General features: G+C 42.0%; 1 protein-coding gene across 1 annotated transcript in view; it reads right to left on the bottom strand.

Annotated features, from left to right (window-relative positions):
• The window catches only part of LOC149233960 (protein TONSOKU-like), a 220,193-nt gene that overhangs the window by 136,389 nt on the left and 62,616 nt on the right, over window positions 1-21,188 (bottom strand). The window contains exons 12-14 of the mRNA XM_089368106.1: window positions 6,429-6,514; window positions 6,106-6,255; window positions 5,794-5,869 (exon numbers count right to left, since the gene is read on the bottom strand). Of these exons, the coding sequence (XP_089224232.1) occupies window positions 5,794-5,869; window positions 6,106-6,255; window positions 6,429-6,514 (312 nt within the window). The remainder of the gene's footprint in view (window positions 1-5,793; window positions 5,870-6,105; window positions 6,256-6,428; window positions 6,515-21,188) is intronic.

Here is a 21,188-nt window from a genome sequence, read left to right as displayed (position 1 = left end):
GTGGAAGGGGAAAACTTGTCCCTTCAGAAATCAGTGCAGGAAGACCCCACAGAGACAACTTTGCATGCAGAAATCCAGGAGATCAGGAACAAGCAGGAGGAGATTATATCACAACAGGTCTCCCTCAGACAGGAAACAGAAACACACTCCAGCTCATGGGCACAGGTGGTTCGGGGAAAGACAAATCCCCTCCTATCACAGCAGTAGAGGAAGTTGTACAGGCCAAACTCGTGGAAGAACGATCTCGTAGAGCGAGAGAGCTAAACCTCAAAGTGAGAGGTCTCCCTCTCCCTTTTTCTTCAGCAGATCCGATGGAGGTGGCCACAGGGTTCTTGAGAGACACCCTCGACATATCCGATATAAGATTAGACAGAGCTTGGCTGGGACAAGATTCCACCTTATTTATCCGATTCCATAATACCACAGATCGTCTATATGCTCTTCGAGCTAAACGAAAACTATTTGACCTTCCACACAGGATATTCCTTGATGAGGATCTCACTCAGGCACAGGTGGCTGAACTCAAACAGGCTAGGGAACAAGTGGCTACAACAAGACAAGCGGGAAAATGGGCAGTCATAAGGAACCTCCGTGCGGTCATTCGAGACTCCTTCCCCCCCGGATGGACACCTCGATCAGGCAGTTCCAAATGATAGGTCCGCCTGGGGAGGCAACAAACAACAGGGATTTCAATTCACTGCTGGAACGGAAATGGGTCTTTTTGGTCTTCACCTGGGCTACTTTACGACGCCCTTGAGTCAGCAGATATCCTTCTAGTAACAGAGACCCACGAGAGCCCAGTTCGGCCTCTCCCAGACATAACAAGGTACCAATGGCATTCAGTATGTAGACAAGAAACAAGGAGTTCAGGGGGGGTCAGAGGGTCAGGGGGAGTAGCGTGCCTAGTCAAAGACGAGCTCAGAGACAGAGTCACAGTGGCAAATACAGATGAGTACGCCAGATACATGTGGATCTGAATCAAAACTGGAGCCCCACCCCTGAAGGATATCTTTATTGCAGTTTGTTACTTCCCCCCAACCACATCTCCGTTTGCCATCCACGACGGTGTAGAAAGGGACCCCTTCACCAACATATATCCAGACATCACTAAATACTCAGCTGATGGAGAAATTATCATTATGGGGGACTTCAATGCCCGTACCAAGGATCATCAGGTCCCACTCCATGACCGATCCGAGGATGTGTTCTGCACTAGGGGTGTTGACCTGGATTCAGTAGCCTTGCAGAGGATCTCGGAGGACGCTTTAGGCCCCATCATAGCCTACGGTAGGCATCTTTTGCAATTGGGCGAATCACATGAGCTGATAATTTTGAACGGCCTCTCGCGCTTCCCGGAATCCCACTTCTTCACGTGTAGGCCTCATGGAAGAGGGGCTAGTGTGGTGGATTACGCCTTAACCGGTCGAACACTGCTCCCTTTTATCCGGAATCTCTCTGTATCACCCATCCCTCTAGCCGACCACACACTGCTTTCACTTTCTCTTCAGTTTGATCCCCCCCCGACCAACCCACCCCCCACCCCGATCCCCGGGTAGAACCATCTTCCGTTTTGATGAGGGCGACCCCGACATTTTCTCCTCCTCACTCAGACAAATCCTCCCCGACACGGATGACTTCTCCCGTCTCGAGACTGTTTCGGATAAGTACCACTGTCTCTCCTCGGCAATCTGGGAGTCGGCGCTTAAATCCTTTCCACACTCCATTCGGACCACCTCGACCTCCCGCAAGACAGGAACTTCCCCTATGAACAAATGGTACGATACAGATTGTAAACTCCTCCACCAGGATCTCCGCCAAGCCTTCCGTCAGTCCCTTCCCTCCTACTCTACCATCCAAAAGCATTACCGTCGTCTCCTCCGTCACAAAAAACGACAGTTCATCTCCCAACAAAGACGGGAGCTTTCCGCCCTCCTTACCCATTCCCCCAAGCAATTCAAGGGCAAGATCCTCCCCCGACGCTCTCCTCCTCCCGCTGATCTCAACCCAGTCTCCATGTTCTCACACACCTCCCGCCTTTACGACATTCCCGGACAATCCCAGATCCAAGTCACATCTCCTCCCCTCTCCTGCCACCTGTTCACCGATAAAGATGTCAGGGAAGCCATATGGGCGATGAATAGTAGCAAAGCAGCGGACGAGGAAGGATTCCAAGCCCAATTCTTCAAACAAGGCCTCCAACCCTTAGTCGGATACCTGGCAGATCTCTTCAACCATGTGGTCCGAGAAGGGTTCCCCCCCATATGGTCCCACCATATTATATATCCCATCCATAAGTCAGGGGATACCTCGGACCCCAACAACTATAGGACAATTATGGTGGGTCATACATTCTCAAAACTCTATGCCACTATCCTTCATAGAAAGCTTTCCAGCGATTTCGAAGAAAGAGATCTCAGGACCAGAGGCCAAGCTGGTTTCAGGCCAGATCATCAGACCATTGACCACATCTTTACACTCCGTGCTATGATCGAGGAAGCACGCCACCGGTCCTCGAAGGTGTACTGCTGTTTTGTGGACTTCCGGAAGGCTTTTGATTCAGTCCCGAGAGAGGATCTTCTACAGCGACTCAAAGACACCAATATCTCAAACTCCTGGCTAACTGTTGTTATGCGTCTTTACGAGTCTGTCCTGGGTCGTCTTCGCACTGTGGGGGGACTATCTGAGTTCATCCGGAGCACGATTGGAGTTAAGCAAGGGTGCCCACTCTCCCCCACCCTATTTGGGATATATATTGATGAGCTTGAAGCCTTTCTGCGGGAACACATACAGGAGTCTGACGGTTGCTATCTTCATCAGGTTTTGATCTATATCTTACTCTTTGCAGATGACATTGCACTCTTATCCTCATCACCAGAAGGTCTCCAGAGGCAGCTGGATGCATTAGCCCTATTCTGTGATCTCCGGAAATTGACAGTGAACCTGAGCAAGACAAAGGTAATAGTCTTCAACGGCACGAAGAAGTCTTAGGATCTCTCCGATTTCTCTTCAAGGGAGAGAGAGTGGAGATTACCAATAGCTACACGTACTTGGGAGTACAGTTTTCGGGCCCCCGGTTCAGTATGCGGCCAACTCTGCAACCTCGGATCAATAAGGGGTATGGCTCTCTAGCCATTTTAGAGAGACAATGTTTCCGCCATCACTTCCAGGACATCTCATCAAAGTTGAGCCTTATGGACACCCTGATCCGACCCACGGTCCTGTACGAATCGGAAATTTGGGGCCCCTCCTTGCTTGAGTCAGATTGGGCAGCAGTTGAGAGAGTCCAAACCCTTCTCCTCCGACGTATTATCCGCTGCAAGCATACTATCCCACAACAAATCATACTGGCCGAATTTGGTGCACAGCCCTTCCACCTTGAGACAGCCTTCAGACTGGTCTCCTTTCTTCACCGAGCCCGGAGCTTCGCAGATACATTAAAAGGACGCGAAAGGTACCCTTATCTAGCCTACTGCTCTTCCGAGGCCATCGACCGCACCCAACCAAGAAAAGCCAAATGTTGGTATACAGGAGTCTCGAAGTTCCTCGAGTCAGTGGGTCTCCATATAGATCATCTCCCCCCCTTTCGGTATTCCCTGAACGCCCCCAGAGGACTCCCCCCCAGGCAGGAACTAAATAAGATCATCAAGGAAGACATCTACAGGCAGTTTATCCAGGTCACATGGATTAACCCCCCGGGGGGCCTGCGTCCAAAGATGGCATTCTATGCAGAGCACTTCTTGAGTATCAGAGACGGGCTTATAGTTCGCCCCCAGTACACGCTTCGACATTGGATGCATGCTCTTCAGATCCCCCTCGGGCAGTTCAGAGTTGGATCACATAGGCTTCGGGTAGAGACAGACCACCAGATAGAGAGAGTTGACAGGACTTGCCGGCTATGCCATACACAGGAGGTGGAAACCGAATGGCACTTCATCTTTGGTTGTCCGATATATTATGAGATCAGAGGTCGCTTCCACTGTCTGTTCAGAGGACCACAGAACCTATCCAGCTTCTTCAACTACACGGACCAGAGATGCGTCGCACTTTACATCCAGGAAACTCTAAAGCATCGGGAGCATATCCTCCAGCCTCCCATCCGACCCAACACTACTCGTCAGATCACCTCTTTCTTCAGCATACTCCCCTCAGCCCGAGGAGTTAAGAGATCAACCAGTCCGAGTACCGATCAATCCGGCTCACACAGATCGACAGACCCTCGTTCAGTTAAGAGGAGAGGCCCCTTGCTTACGAGGACCCAGCAGCAGAACTGTTCCAGGCATCTCCCCGAGAGGCGGTCCAGAATCATTAGATCACGGAGACAACACAATGGGAGACAACCAGCGCCCACCGCTTCAAACCAGCAAACCCTACTGAACTACCCACAGTTCTTTTCTCTCGGCCTCGGATGTTAGGAGTAGCGGACTCACACATCCGCGTCCCCAGGATCTTCTTCACCAGTGATACTACGACGCAGTCTAGAGATCAACAGGCGCGACCGGGATCGGAGCTCCATACGCTCTTCCCAACCCGCCTCGTTTTTAGTTTCTATCTTCCTTTCAGCATTTGTCTTTCTGAGGAGACCGATTGGTTATCCTGCTGGGCACGGCCCCTTATGTAACCGGCAGTCCCATTGACCTACTTTGTGGTCATTCGTTGGACATTAATAAAATTATCTTATCTTATCTTATCTATCTCTTGTGATCTGTAACCACGCTCTGATACCATGTTGAATTTTATAAGTCTATCCGTTAGAAAATTAATCTGTATTTTGTTGGTTTATTTCTTCTACTTGTAAATTCTAAACAAGTTATTTAAAACATTTAAATACCGAAATAGACACAATACAATCACAACACCTTCAAATCATCAACTGAAGGAAAACAAGCACACAAGTGACACCGTTATTTTTGAACAAATGTCCCTGGAAGAACTCCATGCGGTAAAATAGGTGCAACTATTCCGAAGGTTATATTATTATGCAGTCTTTCTGAGTACAACAGGGTGCCTAACCGACTCGCCCAACAGAGAAAAATACATGGTAGCAATACCTCTATATTCGGAAACAGGTATTCAAAAAACCTGTCCCACGAAACCCTCTCTGACACAATTGAAGCTTAGCGTTGGCCCTTCCGGCCTCTGCGTCAGCCACATGACCCTCTACATCAACCCTCCGAGGCACTACGCAGCCTCTGGGACCCTCTGCATCACTCCAGCAGCCTCTTCGTGGATGACGCAGTCCCTCCGGCCTCTGCGTTGACTCTGCTAGGCTCTGCATAGCCTGGACTGGCTGGTGCTCCCGCTCTCTCTACTTCTGCGCTAGTCTCTCAGTACTATCTCTGCCTCTCTACCTCATACTCACTGCCCCTCGCTACTGATCACTGATTCAACTTTGCTTAGCAACCCCGCTCTAGCAAAATGAATGACTGATCACTCTAGTGTGTTCTCCAACTGACCCTCAAGCCTCCTCTTATACTTTTCTCGTTGGTCCATCAACGACCAAGATTAAATCTCTAATCAACGGCTAAGATTAGATTTGGCTTGATCCATGACTTTTGGAACCTTCTAACCCAGTTTTATATTAATACCCATTAATATTATATTTTTCTTAAGTTTAGACTTAAGAACTCCATTAAAAATATTAATTATTTTAATATCTCACAAATCGCGTACAATCTGTCCAAACCATTTCTGGGTCCTGGAGATCTCATGTGCTTTAGCATCTCCACCAATTTTCATGGCTAGAGCACATCCGATGCTACCCCAAATCAACAATCATCTCTTGTTTAAGCTCACGTATGAAGCGGCCTGCCATCGCTTGTTTTTCTTTATCCCCTTCTGCCTTAGCCTCCATGGTTGCTTGTCTAGCAGCCTGGAATTTGGCAACAGCAGATACAGCACGTGTTGCAGATCAACAGTCGTTCGAATAGTTTTGCGCCACGTTCTTTTACTTGATTCTATCCACATCTCCCAATCTGAATCATTGCTAGCTTCACCATCACTTGTTCCATGCTCATTTTCAGATTCCTCCTATTGGCTCATATAACGTCGAATCCAATCTGCTACCTCTGCTTGAAGCAGTTCCTTCTATTCATCCTTGACATTTACTTTTGGCTTAAGTGCAATTTCAGAAACAGGCTCTTCCCTGGACTCTTCAGATTGAACTACAAAAGGTACCCAATCTGCATGAGCAGCTGAAATTACATTTACTGATTTTTTTGTACCTTCATGTTCTAGAACTGAGACTCCACTTGAGAACTTCAGGGGGAGCTCATTTCCAGGAATATTTAAGCATAACCAATCTAATATTGTCTCCAATGCCATTCCTTCTGAACTGGAAATGCGGACAAAGCCCGCTCAATTTGCTCAGAGGTGAAACCATCGCAAGCGTGCTTGTCGTAAATATTAAGAAGCCTTTTAGTTCTCTGCACCTCCGACATCGCCATCTCATCCACATCAATATCAGCTTCAACTGGAGCCTCATCTTGATCGATATCCTTTTCATATTCATCATTATCTATCACATCTTCATGTTCATTATCATGATTTTGATCAAAATCTTCTTCTCATGCTTCACCTTCTTTCGTTTCTTCACCATCGCTATCATCTTCCTCTGCATAAATTTTCCTTAGACATGTTGTAACTTTTGCACATGATTTTTCTAATTGCTGAAATGCTTCTTGAATTTTACTAAACTGCTCAATGCATTCGGGACGTAAAAGTAATGGAATATTGTGCGGTGAACTACGTTCAAAGACTCGCATGATTATATTGTGTGCCATGGCTCTGATACCACTGAAGCAACAAAACTATAGCTTGTTGGCTTAATATGTTAAAATACACGAGAGGTATTCGTAATAATAATTGTTAAAATTGGCAACCAGGGCAAAACTTCATGTGGGTCATCTTATTCATGGCTAATAATATTTTTATTAGATTCCTCTCGTCGAGAGGCGTAGGATTGATATAAAGATCATCCAATTCTGATAAGTATTCATGGAGATATGAATTTATTTTGATTATGGAATTATTATCACGCTGACCTACAACTCATGTAGGCTCAGAAACCCAACAGTCGCATCTATTCACCCACCAACGTTGTGTATAAATATAAGAGGACTTTTTCTCATTTGGACTCACTCATCTCATCACATCTCTCTCTCTCTCTACTACGCAGATATGAGTCTCTTCTCTACTGCGCTGAAATGGGTCTCTCTCTCTCACACATGTGAAGCCGGAAACTGCTGAAACTGAAGCTGCAACTGCAGAAGTAAAGATTGACTTGCGTGGCCTAGAAGATCTCCTCTTTGGAACTGCGTTGTAGGTTCATTTGAACCTCCTTTGAAAGCCGCAACTTTTGGTGGTGGAATGAAGTCAATCCGACAAACGGTTTGCAAGATATCGACTGCCCTAGTTTGAAGCCGGAAACTGCAGAAACTGAAGCTGCAACTGCAGAAGTAAAGATTGACTTGCGTGGCCTAGAAGATCTCCTCATCTGAACTGCGCTGTAGGTTCATCTGAACCTCCTCTGGAAGCCGAAACTTTTGGTGGTGGAATGAAGTCAATCCGACGGTCGGTTTGTGAGATATGGTCTACCCTAGTTTGATAATGAAGCCGCTAATGCTGATACTACTGATCTAGGGTTTGCTACTGCTGATATGAATCAGATTTATTGTACTATTTCTCTCTGCTGAATTATTGAAGATAAAAGAAGATTTGATCAAAGGGTTTCCCCACACATTGTGGGGTTTGTCCCTGGCTAGCCGCCACATCTTGTGTCTCTTGTCTTGGCTTGTTTTCTGTCGATCGTTTAATGTTCTATCTGCACTTTACTTTATGTACACGTGATTGTTAATCGGTGGAATATAATAAGAAAAAGAAGTAAACTGTTATAAGCATAGAACATACCATAATTTAACATGGTATCGAAGCTGAGGTGAAGACAAAGCCCGAGCAAGAGCAAGAGCAATCATTGAAGAGAAGATTGGTAAGGCTATCCTAAAAGAACTATGGGGTCCTCAACGCTCTTTCCTGCCGAAGACAAGCTCCGTGAGAAAGCTGACTATCACGGATGGAAGATGTCTATCGATCTAACCCTTGAAGATCAAGGAGTGCTGGACCATGTAAGAGGCAATATTGTTGAGCCTTCATCAAATGCATCTGTTGCTGCCTGGAACAAATGGAAAAATGGAGAAGTCAAAACAAAGAAGATCATCCGGGACTCTATCGACAAGCGCTTGGTGGCCTACATCTCTGATCTAGACACCTCCAAGGAAATCTACGACAGACTGGTGAGTTTATTTAAAGTTAATGATGCAAATCAAGTTTTGTTTCTTAGAAATAAGTTGAGGGAAATCAAGAAGGGTAAAGATGAAAGTATGCAAGCATACTTCTTAAGAATCACCGAGATCAAGAACGATCTCGTATCTATCGGGGAAACCATTACTGACAGAGAAATGGCACTCACAACTCTCGGAGGATTACCATCTGAATGGTATGTGTTCAGGACTACTCTTCTGAACAATAATGTAATTCCTAGTTTCGAGGAATTAATGGCTAGATGCATTCAAGAACAAACAAGGGTAGAAGAGCAGGAAATGCCCTTGCCTAAAGGTCCTCCTGCTGCTTTTTCTTCTCATGCTAAGAAAAGAAATAATTCTGGGTCTAAATCGAAAAGAAAGGTTGGATTTAAGGGTGGAAGAAAAGGACGATGTTACATTTGCGATAAAGCAAGTCACTATGTATGAGATCATGAGCATCATGATGAATGAGATCATGGACATATAAGATAGCATGATGATGATGCACACTAGTTTGAGCAGCATTATGATGGATAAAATCATGGACATGGGCAGCATGATGATAATCACGATTAGAGAAGCATGGTACAGTATGCAGTGGTGCAACTCGAAATCCCTCTGATGGCAAATTCAACAACAAAGGTAAGAGGAGAGCTGGGAATCAAGGAAGAGGACAAGCATTCAAGAAGGCTAGAAATTCTAGGATGTATTAAATGCACCTGATCTCAAAAGGAACCTAGTGTCCATCTTGGCAATGGAAGACAAAGGCTACAAGGTAACCTTCAGCAATGGCAAGGTATGTATATGGAAAAATAATGTTAAAGATGCCTTTACTCTTGGATTTAGTGTTGATTCATTATATCAGGTCGATGGAGGTCCGCTAGGTGTCATGTCTTGTGACACAACTCTTTAGTCCGAACTTTGGCATCGGAGGTTTGCCCACCTTCATTACAAAGCTCTACCCGATGTAAGACATATGGTAACAGGGATGCCTGAATTCCAAGTAGAGAAAGAAGGTGTATGTCCGGGATGTGCCGAAGGAAAGCTCAAAAGGGGACCATTCCCTTCAAGTCAAAGCAAGACCTCCGATATATTACAACTAGTTCACTCAGACATATCAATTATGATGCCTGTGAACTCCTTGGGAGGATACTCATATTATCTCACTTTTACAGATGACCATTCTTGAAAGACCTGGATATACTTCTTGAAAAAGAAGGATGAAGTGTTCCCTTGGTTCCGACACTTCAAAGCCCTAATCGAGAATCAAACCGAAAAGAAGATCAAGAGCTTAAGAACTGACAATGGGACTGAATATGAATCTAATGAGTTCCATGATTTTTGTAAAGAGGCTGGCATCAAGAGGGAGACTACTACACCATATACTCCTGAACAAAATGGTGTTGCAAAAAGGAAGAACCGCACAATTATGGAAGCTGTCCGGGCCATGCTACATGATCAAAGTCTTCCTAAGTTTCTATGGGCTGAAGCTGCAAACACTGTCGTATATGTACAAAATCGATGCCCTCATCAAGCATTGGGTTCCAAGACTCCTGAAGAAAAATTCACCGGTAAGAAAGCTGATGTTTCTCATTTTAAAAATTTTGGAAGCCCTGTATACTCTCATGTGCCGAAAGAGAAAAGAAATAAATTGAGAGCATCTGGAAAGAAGGGAATTTTCGTGGGCTATGGTGAAAATACTAAAGGCTATAGAATCTATGTAGCCGGTCAAAGGGAAGTCATAATTAGTCATGATGTCACCTTTGACGAAGATATGGCTCTCAGCAAGGTGATCAATCTTCCGACTTTGAGGAGCTCTCAAGAAGCCGACACCAGGGAACCGAAAGAAAAGGATGATGAATCAATGCCTGATGTAGAAGAACCCATGGATCCGATTGATCCTCCTCCATATGAGCCTTCCTCTTCTAGGAAGAGGCCTTCATGGCTTAAGGGGTTACTTCATGACGCTGAAGGACATGTTGCACCCCGAGGAACCTTTCGTGAAAGTAAGAAACCTAAAAGGTATCAAGGATACCTGACCATCATGAGCACGATCATACAAAATGAGCCTTCATCATTCTCAGATGTCGTCAAGCATTAACTATGGAAAGATGCTATGACCATAGAATATGAGTCTATTATGGAGAATGATGTCTGGGAAGTAGTTCCCAGACCCTGGACAAGACTGTTGTTACTTCCAAATGGCTTTACAAGATAAAGCATGCAGCAGATGGAAGCACGGAAAAGTATAAGGCTCGTTTTGTTGCTCGAGGTTTCTCCCAAAAGGAAGGTATAGATTATGATGAGATATTTGCACCTGTTGCCAGATATACGACCATCCGCTCAATCATAGCCCTTGCCGCTTCACAAGTATGGAACCTACATTAGATGGATGTCAAGATTGCGTTCTTGCATGGCTCGATCAAAGAAGAGGTCTACGTGGAGCAACTCGAAGGATTTGAGATTTATGATCGAAAATCTCATGTATGCAGGTTGAAGAAAGCTCTCTATGGGCTGAAGCAAGCACCCCGAGCATGGTATGAGAGGATCGATAGCTACTTGATGAAGCTGGGATTCACTAGAAGTGAAGCTGATCCTAACCTTTACTTTAAGATTGAAGATGACAAGCCTCTCATACTGGTGTTGTATGTGGATGACCTCTTTCTAACAGGTGCAAAGTGCAAACCCTCTCATTCACAAATGTAAGAGGGAGATGGCTTCTGAATTTGAAATGAAGGACCAAGGACTTCAAGTGTGGCAGAAGCCAAGGGAAATTTTCCTATCTCAAGGAAAATATGTGGTAAATATATTGGAAAGATTCCGTATGATGGACTGCAAGCCTGTGACTACCTCGAGGATCTTAACTTTTAGAAGTTATATGGTAGTGATGTCGGACCAGACTTGGGAAATGCCTCAGTTAGCATTGTGAGCTCATATTTGGTTGAGCCTCACTGGATTGATGCCAGGAATCTTCTGAGATGTCTTCAGGACACAATCTCTCATGGATTAAGATACACTGCTGAAGATGTGAGACTACTTGGATATACTGATTGGGCAGGCAGTGTGGTGGACCGTAAGAGCACTTCCGGGTACTGTTTCACCTTGGGATCTGCTTCGATATCCTGGATGAGCAGGAAGCAGAAGTCGGTGGCTTTGAGCACCGCCGAAGCAAGATATATTGTTGCTAGCATAACCTCGTGTGAGGCAGTCTGGTTGCGAAAGCTCTTCAGTGAGCTGTTTGGATTTACATTGGATACCACTGTGATTCTCTGTAACAAACAGAGGTGGGATTCGATTATTGAGGAATCTCGTATTCGTCAATTGCTCCAGCAGATAGACATCATCTGGGATATGGTAAGTCGATGAGCAAGGAAGCTCCATCACATTAAGATGATGTACAGGTTGATACACCTTGTTAAAGCCCCGAGAAAATATCTAATCTGTGATTTTCCCAAACGACTTGGAGTCGGCAAGAAACCTTTGTACAAGGGTCCTGCATGTTGCATACATTGAGCTCTAGGAGCTCTGAGGGCTTGCGGTTCCTACTGGAGCAACATATGACCACAGGGTGACTCACCCTCCCCTGGTGGTGCACACTGGAACAAGATGATTCGCTCTCTTGTGGGACAAGATGATTCGCTCTCTTGTGGAACAGGATGATTCGCTCTCCTGTGTAGCAGGATGATTAGTTCTCCTGTGAGGCCTGGATTGATGTGTTCTCCATGGCAGCCTGGATTGATGTGTTCTCCATGGCAATTGTAGCAGGATTGATGTGTTCTCCTGTGAGGCCTGGATTGATGTGTTCTCCATGGCAATTGTAGCAGGATTGATGTGTTCTCCTGTGAGGCCTGGATTGATGTGTTCTCCATGGCAATTGTAGCAGGATTGATGTGTTCTCCTGTGAGGACAAGATTGATTAGTTCTCCTGTCGAGGCATCCTACCCATGCAGTCTGGGACTCATGGGAAGTACCTCTCATCTGATCAATGAGCAGGGAAATGAAGTTAGGGACCATAGTAGTACCGATGGACGCATCGTTGTAACTACCGTACTCCCTACGCTAGGATGACCTCCATTGATCTGGGATCAATGATACTGGTCTGGGACCAGTGGTAGGAGTTGTACCATACTATGACGCTGACTTCGGGTCGGTTGAGACTGGTCTGGGATCAGTGGTACATACTCTGAGACTGACTTTGAGTCAGTGGAGGATGATATTGGTCTGGGACCATTGGAGTTGTACTCACTATGATGCTGACTTTGGGTTGGTTGAGACTGGTCTGGGACCAGTGGTACATACTCTGAGACTGACTTTGAGTCAGTATGATACATCCTCGATCATTTCTTCTTCTTCATAATTCGGACAAAAGCAGAGTAGAACAGAACAATGCAAGAGCAGAGCAGAACAGAACAAAACAGTACATATCAGTGCAGGGCAGAACAAGACAAAGCAGAACAGGCAAAATAGAGCAGAGTAGGGCAAGGGTCAGGCTGTACAAGGCAGTACATTTGATGGATGAATAGTAACGACCGATAGACAGATTGCAGATGAAATTCTCCATGGTTGAGAGGGAGTGTTAAAATTGGCAACCAGGGCAAAACTTCATGTGGGTCATCTTATTCATGGCTAATAATATTTTTATTAGATTCCTCTCGTCAAGAGGTGTAGGATTGATATAAAGATCATCCAATTCCGATAAGTATTCATGGAGATATGAATTTATTTTGATTATGGAATTATTATCAAGCCGACCTACAACTCATGTAGGCTCAGAAGCCCAACAGTGGCATCTATTCACCCACCAACGTTGTGTATAAATATAAGAGGACTTTTTCTCATTTGGACTCACTCATCTCATCACATCTCTCTCTCTACTGCGCAGATATGAGTCTCTTCTCTACTGCGCTGAAATGGGTCTCTCTCTCTCACACATGTGAAGCCGGAAACTGCTGAAACTGAAGCTGCAACTGCAGAAGTAAAGATTGACTTGCGTGGCCTAGAAGATCTCCTCTTTGGAACTGCGTTGTAGGTTCATCTGAACCTCCTTTGAAAGCCGCAACTTTTGGTGGTGGAATGAAGTCAATCCAACGAACGGTTTGCAAGATATCGACTGCCCTAGTTTGAAGCCGGAAATTGCTGAAACTAAAGCTGCAACTGCAGAAGTAAAGATTGACTTGCGTGGCCTAGAAGATCTCCTCATCTGAACTGTGTTGTAGGTTCATCTGAACCTCCTCTGGAAGCCGAAACTTTTGGTGGTGGAATGAAGTCAATCCGACGGTCGGTTTGTGAGATATGGTCTACCCTAGTTTGATAATGAAGCCGCTAATGCTGATGCTACTGATCTAGGGTTTGCTACTGCTGATATGAATCAGATTTATTGTACTATTTCTCTCTGCTGAATTATTGAAGATAAAAGAAGATTTGATCAAAGGGTTTCCCCACACATTGTGGGGTTTGTCCCTGGCTAGCCGCCACATCTTGTGTCTCTTGTCTTGGCTTGTTTTCTGTCGATCGTTTAATGTTCTATCTGCACTTTACTTTATGTACATGTGATTGCTAATCGGTGGAATATAATAAGAAAAAGAAGTAAACTGTTATAAGCATAGAACATACCATAATTTAACAATAATTTATTATATATAAAATGTATAAGTGATGTAGAACATTTTTTAAGTGATGTAGAATGTTACAATGAGGACCCGCATATATACTAGGCAGGTGTCCCTTCACGATTGGGCATGTGTTTTAGACATGCCTTTTCAATTAACTAATGACTATTTAAATAATCATCATTTTGATTATTCATTTATTTATATTTATTTATGTTTATTTTATTTATACAATTTTATGTTTGTTACAGTGTAGCCCTGTGTATTTGACTTCTCTTCTACCTATTCTTCTTTCACACTTGCTACAATGACCAATGAACTATATGCTTTTGTAAGTTAGCCACCATAGCTATATATTTAAGACTTCTATGAGTCTACTTTGATATAAGCGGTAATATATCCTTTTGAAAGAGATTCTGAATTAACTCTCTTAAAAATATGTTCAATGTTGAGTGTGAGTGAACAATTGCAGTAGATCTTACAAACACTCTTTAAAATGTCCTAGGAACTGTTTTCTTCTCAACCTGGGGGTTGTCTCTAGGAGCGACAACACCCTGAAAGTGTATAGTCTATCCCTCTGCCTAACTGACTGAACCTGGCCAACACTTAGCCAATTTCAAGCCTTCCCAAGTTCCTATTTCCTTACGTTGTTCACTTAGGAAATTGCCCCCTAATTTTTTAGGAATTTCACACTTTGGAATTGTGCAATAGCCTTAGGTCATTCTCTGACTACATGCACCACCTGTACACATGTGAATATGCTACAACTAATAGTACACTGCCTTGGAATCTCCATCTCAACTAGGTAACTCGAATTCTTCACATGTAACAATTATTTTGGGTTGATTGATCAGTTAACTGGTTGATCACTAAGTGTGGTTGAAGTTCCACTTCCACAACTTGACATCCACTAGTTCTTCTAACAATTAGAACTAGTTAAACTGACAATAACTCAAATTAATGGATTGTAGATTTCTGTGGTTCGGTTTTTTAGAATTTACACTCGAATATTCCACAGTTTTCATCTTTTCTTTGTCGATGTTTCGAGTCTAGACCAAGACTCATCATCAGGACTTGATTTACAAAGGAGAGAGACAGTAGTGAAGATCTGACTCTTTCCTTTGTATTTTAACCCTTGTCTTTTCGAGATTATGTATCTCGTTCCATGAGTCTTGGTCTAGACTCGAAACGTCGACAAAGCAAAGATGAAAACTGTGGAATATCCGAGTGTAAATTCTAAAAAACCGAACCACAGAAATCTACAATCCATTATCTTGACCCTGTACGGAGGGGAAACATGGAACGAGATACGTAATCTCGAAAAGACAAGGGTTAAAATACAAAGGAAAGAGTCGGATCTTCACTACTGTCTCTCTCCTTTGTAAATCAAGTCCTGATGATGAGTCTTGGTCTAGACTCGAAACCTCGACAAAGCAAAGATGAAAACTGTGGAATCCGAGTGTCAATTCTAAAAAACTGAACCACATAAATCTACAATCCATTATCTTGACCCTGTACGAAGGGGAAACATGGAACGAGATACGTAATCTCGAAAAGACAAGGGTTAAAATACAAACGAAAGAGTCGGATCTTCACTACTGTCTCTCTCCTTTGTAAATCAAGCCCTGATGATGAGTCTTGGTCTAGACTCGAAAATCCGACAAAGCAAAGATGAAAACTGTGGAATATCCGAGTGTAAATTCTAAAAAACTCAAATTAACTTAAATAGATTGCTACAAATTAGAAATCAATCATGTAGAACTGAACTCAAGCTTCCCCAACTCAAATTTACTGAGTTAACTGAGCGACAAGAGCCATGTCACCTTAGTTAACTACTTCCAAGTATTCTACTGAAATAGAAATTCGAATTTTAATCTAGTTTGACCAAGGCAAAGTCAAAACTAGATTTTCTTACTGCATTTTCAACATTGTAGATCCTAATAACAAGAAACCCTGAAAGAGAGGAAGGGAAGTCCCAAGTTGCCACAACTTTGTTGAAGAATTTGAATAAGAAGATCAAAACATTTGCTTACAAAACCATGTCCATTTGACGACTCTCGTCATGTTGATTCTGATGGTAGGTGGTATGCCTCCTAACTCCTCATGGTTGAGGAGTAACAACTATTTAAAGATTGGAGCCCCCTTTTTGTTAGTATGGTACCCAAAATAAGATGATGTGGTTGTGTTGATTTCTGGTAGCATCGGATGTGCTCTAAGTCTTAAATTTTGCATGGAGGCTTAGACACATGTATTCCACAATACCCAGAAATCGTTTGGGAAATTCTACCCGAAGATAGTTTTATTAAAATAATTAATTATTTTTAATGAGTCTGTAAGTCTAAATTTAAGAAATTAAAATAATTAAAGGGTATTAATCTAATTGTGGGTGAAACTTGTAGAATAAGACGAGGATCAAGTTAATATGATCTAAGCCATTGGTTAGAATCTAATCTAGGTCGTGGAATACTCAACTGGAGGATTATAAGGACTTTGATGGGCATTTGGAAAATACACCAAGCAGATACTCAGTTACCCGAGTAAAATCGATTTCCTCATTGGTCGAAGTTCGACAAGAGAAAATCAATTCAGAGAGAGTTGCAAGTGAGGAAGAGAGAGGGTATCAGCAGCAGTCAAGAGGCAGGAGCAAAAGAAGCAGAGCAGAGAAGAGAAAGCGCAGACACTGTGACGCAGAGGGATAGCGCAAAAGCGGAGACGTTCGAACTGCATAATCCCTACACAGAAATTGATGCAGTGGGTAACGGAGGGGGCAGCAGGTCCTCTCCCAGATCAGGAATCTCACCAAGGAGTGTGCGAAAGTTGTCTATAAAATTCTCACAAAGATATCTTTTCTATTATGCTAGTTCCATCTTGTACATGAGATTTTTGCTGAAGATTAATAAAACCCTCATCTGCTCACCAGTTTTCCCACACTGGGTTTTTCCGGGAAAATTGTCCAAAAATAATTGTCATTGTGATTATCCTTGTGCTAGTATTTTTCTTTGCATTTACTTTCCACAGTTTTTTAATTGTGAAGGTTGCGGTAGAATTTATTTCGATATTTGTCGTAGAAACACTGTGAATAACTTATTTCTGAATTAATAAGTAAAAGAAATAATATCAGACACTACAGTTGGATTTCTATTTTGAAATTTTCACATGGTATCAGAGTTGAGATAAGTGTAGACCGGAAGAGCCAAGTGTTAGAGAGAAGAAGGGAGTTTGAAATTACTACATAGGCAGAAAATTGAAACCCCGGAGGAGTTTGATACCACGTTGAGTTTTACATGGATCAACTACATCAATGGAATCCAATCTCACCCAATTTCTAATATAGTCTTCTCATAAGTGCCCGAGAGAGAGAAAGGTATATTGCAATAGAAAGAGAGTGTAAAACCCATGATGTGCTAAAAACAAAAGTACACCAATTTAACCCAATGGAAAAATGTCATTCACAACATAAAACACCAAAATTAAGTGCGCTTGACCTTATGGCACTTGGTATTTCGGGTCAAGAAGATCACAAGATGAGACAATACAAATGAAAGAATGGCTTGTGTATTTATACACAAGTGGGGCAATCATTCAAAAGAGAGTTATGGGAAACACAAAACAAGGGCACACACCCTAAGAGCGTTATTGAATCTGTATATCGATTTGATTTGGTCAACCTTGATCATGAAGTTAATATATAGTAAATCAAACAAAATATGGTCATAGCCAAAATTACAAGGACATAATGATACATCATACGGTATACCTATGAATGAATTCAATATTTTAAAACTCACTCAACCTCAAAATCCAGCAAGGCTTGACTTGAGCTCAAACTCAAACTAGACTATGCCTCAAACCTATTTGAAATTAACAACTTTGTTTACTAAAAGATACATGAAATATTTAAATTTTAATCAATAAGATATATTTTTAAGACTCAAAACCATTAGACACAATTTGAAAATCCTACTCATTTACATCCCATGTGAGGGTGAAGATACCAAAATGGCATTAAGTGCAACACACATCACAAGAAATATACATAATCAATGTGGATCTAAATTACCCATGCTACAAGCTACTGGGCTATTGTAAATCATGATCAACATCATCAATCATCAAACTCAACACCACTACTAGAAAAGGGGTCCCTTTATAGCTTTTTAGTAGGATTTATGGTGTCAGAAATTAGAGTTTAGTTATTATTTCTTTTGAATGTTTTTTCCTTGAAAAAAGCACCACTATGCAATTTCAAACCAACTTGACTCAATTATGTTGGACCAATTCAACACCCAACTAATCCTCAAATGTATGGACATACATATCACACAATCCAACAACCCCCTTGCACTAAAGAACAAGCCACAAAGAAAGGTCATTTCAATACAAGATTACAAAATTTACTATGCACCATAGTGATCTGAAGGGACAAATCATCCCCACCCCCCTTTCCCACGCTCCAAATCACTCATTATATAACCATCAAGATCATCAATAATCAAAACAAGTATTCCATGGGGACACGTCCCCCAACTTGCACGATGTGCCCCGACACTCCCCCACACTCCAGGGATGGGGAAACTCTTGGAGAAACCTTTCCCCCACATCCCCATTTTGGGGAAACTCTGAGGGGACATTTTTTTGGCGACGAAACACAACTCCTATGCAAGGGGGATGGGGGACGCATATGCGTCCCCCCCCCCATTTTTTGTCTAATAATTTTTATAAAACATCTAAAAAATTTATAAAAAAAATACAAATTTAGATATATGAAAAAATAAATAAATAAACAAAATTTGAAACTATATTAAAACTTAAAACTTACAAACAAATAAATAAATAAAGTAAATTATATTAAAATTTAAACTAGAAAATTTAAAAACAATAACAAAAATAAAACTGTGAAGTATATTAAACCTTAAAACTTATTACTTATTAATATTATTTGTACTTTTTGAGAAATTCAATAGTATTTCACTGCTCAATGCTTTCTATGTTTACTTTTAGGTTAGTATTCTATGGCTATTTTAGACTTCAACATAATGTCATTGTCATTGTCATATGATGAATTTACTTTTTATCGTTTTTGAAAATTTAATGTGCATTGCATAATTTCAATTGTCAAATGATTAATTTATTAATTTAATTTAGATGTACTTTGCATCGTGCCAAATGATGAATTAGATGGGACATTACATAATGTCAAATGATGGATTCAATTTAGTAATTTACTTTTAGATTTACAATGCAAAAATGTCAAATGATAATTCATAAATGACTAAGTCACCTGACACGGGGATTCGGGATTTGACAAATACGGGGATTCAAATGTCAGATACGAACATGTTGACCCCCCCCCCCCCCGGAACAGGACACGTTCAGATACGTTATATATTATTTTATTCTATATATATATATATATATATATATATATATATATATATATATATATATATTAAAAATTAGATATTTCTTACACAAATTCTCATTCATGATACAAATTCATTGATTCAAACATAGATCTTCATCTAGATATAAGTTTTACAAAGTAACATTATACATACAAAATTACAAATACAATTATGACATAAATGATAAATCATAAATTATAATACATATTCAATTCATCAATTATCCAATAGGAGAAAAACAAGATAGTAAGATAAAGATATTGTAGTTTTCTCATTAAGCCATCAAAATCAAAATGTGTTACTGTTTACATAGGTAGCGCAATGCCAATGGCAAATAGAAATAGCAAATACAAAACAACTACAACTACAAGTCTACACGTATACAAGCCTCAAGGCAATAGGTAGCTCATGACTCATGAGTCATCAATCCTCATAGTCATCATCAAAATCAACATCATTGTCCTCATCATCATGGTCACCACTGCTCTTCTTTGTTGCATCCTCCTCCTTTGTAACCAAAGTCATCTTTTCATCTGTTGGTGTGGAGGATGACCCCTCTACAGTATCACTAGCACTGGATCATTGAGATCCAAGTTGGCCAATGCCAACTCAACATTGTTGTAAAGACCAGTGTTGCACGAAATGCCCCCCCTCCCCCCCCGCGATCAAAAGCCCGAATTACAATCTGTACGGATCTGTGGGTGATCCGCAAGCCAAAACGCGGATCGGGCCAGAAAAGATGGTTCTTGCCCTGTCGGAACTGTCCGACCCGATCTGTGTTTTGGAATTTCTAATCTGCATTTCAACCGGCGAATTGCCCAGCGAAAACACCACGTTTCTGGGTCGAATCCATATGGATCGCCATCGATCCTGTCGATCATCGGCCGATTCTAGCCATGCGGCCCCACTAATTTGACTTTCTTTTAATTTTTTTTTTCTATTGCTTGGGGGTGGGTCCAAGATGGGTTAGGGTAAGGAATGAAGGGATTAAAAGACCCTATCACCTCTCATTTGCTCACTTTTATTTTTTGAGAACATGGAGAAGAGAGGAGAAAGGGAGGAGAGACTTGAGTTGAGCTTGGAGGAGTGAAGGAGGAGGAGCTAGGAGAAGGAGGAGCTTGGAGGAGTAAAGAAGGGCTTCCATCTACAAGAGCTATAGAGGTAACTGCAAAACTCCAAACTTCCTCATTTTTTTGTCATTGTTTTTTGTATTTTTCTCCTCCCTCTCCTACTCTTTCCCAATCTTTCTTCTTGCTCATTTAATTGCAGATTGTCCACCACCTATATTCATATTCCAAGATGGTGTTTTTTTGTTTTCTATGTATCATTCCACTTTTGGTTTTAATGATGGCAAATGGGAGTAGGAATAGAAGGGAAGAAGAACAAAACGATAATGGTCCCCATATGAGTGACCCAATGAATGATGAGGAGGAATGGTTTGAAGAGGAAGGGGATGAACTTGAAGGAAACACTGAAACACTAGAGAGGAAAGTTGCATTGACAACCTTGTCGAACTATGTGAACAAACTTGAAGGAGGAAAAGGTGGTGGAAGCTACAAATTTTTGTGCCCTCATGTTTGTCATAGAGGAAAACCATATAATGGTTCATATACATGTGTGAGGAGGCAACTTTGTGGGGTGATGGACAGTGATAATAAAAAGGTTGTTGTGGGGATACAAATTTGCCCAAACATTTTAGCTAAACAAAGAAGAAAATACATCCAAATAGAGAAGGTTGCACAACAAAAAAGCAAGAAACAAAAAACTCAGTCTAAATCAAGTGCAACCTCTAGATTTGGTAGCTCATCTCCTCATGGTACTTCTACAAGCTCTGGAGGTAAAACAACAACACGAGATTTCTTGAATGTTGCTAGGAG

Source organism: Pinus tabuliformis, chromosome 8 (assembly GCF_031772625.1).
Source record: "Pinus tabuliformis cultivar Carrire ecotype Pingquan chromosome 8, CPIR1, whole genome shotgun sequence".
NCBI classification, from domain to species: Eukaryota; Viridiplantae; Streptophyta; class Pinopsida; order Pinales; family Pinaceae; genus Pinus; species Pinus tabuliformis.
Note: the sequence above shows the minus strand (reverse complement) of the source record. Positions and strands in the feature narration are given on the sequence as shown.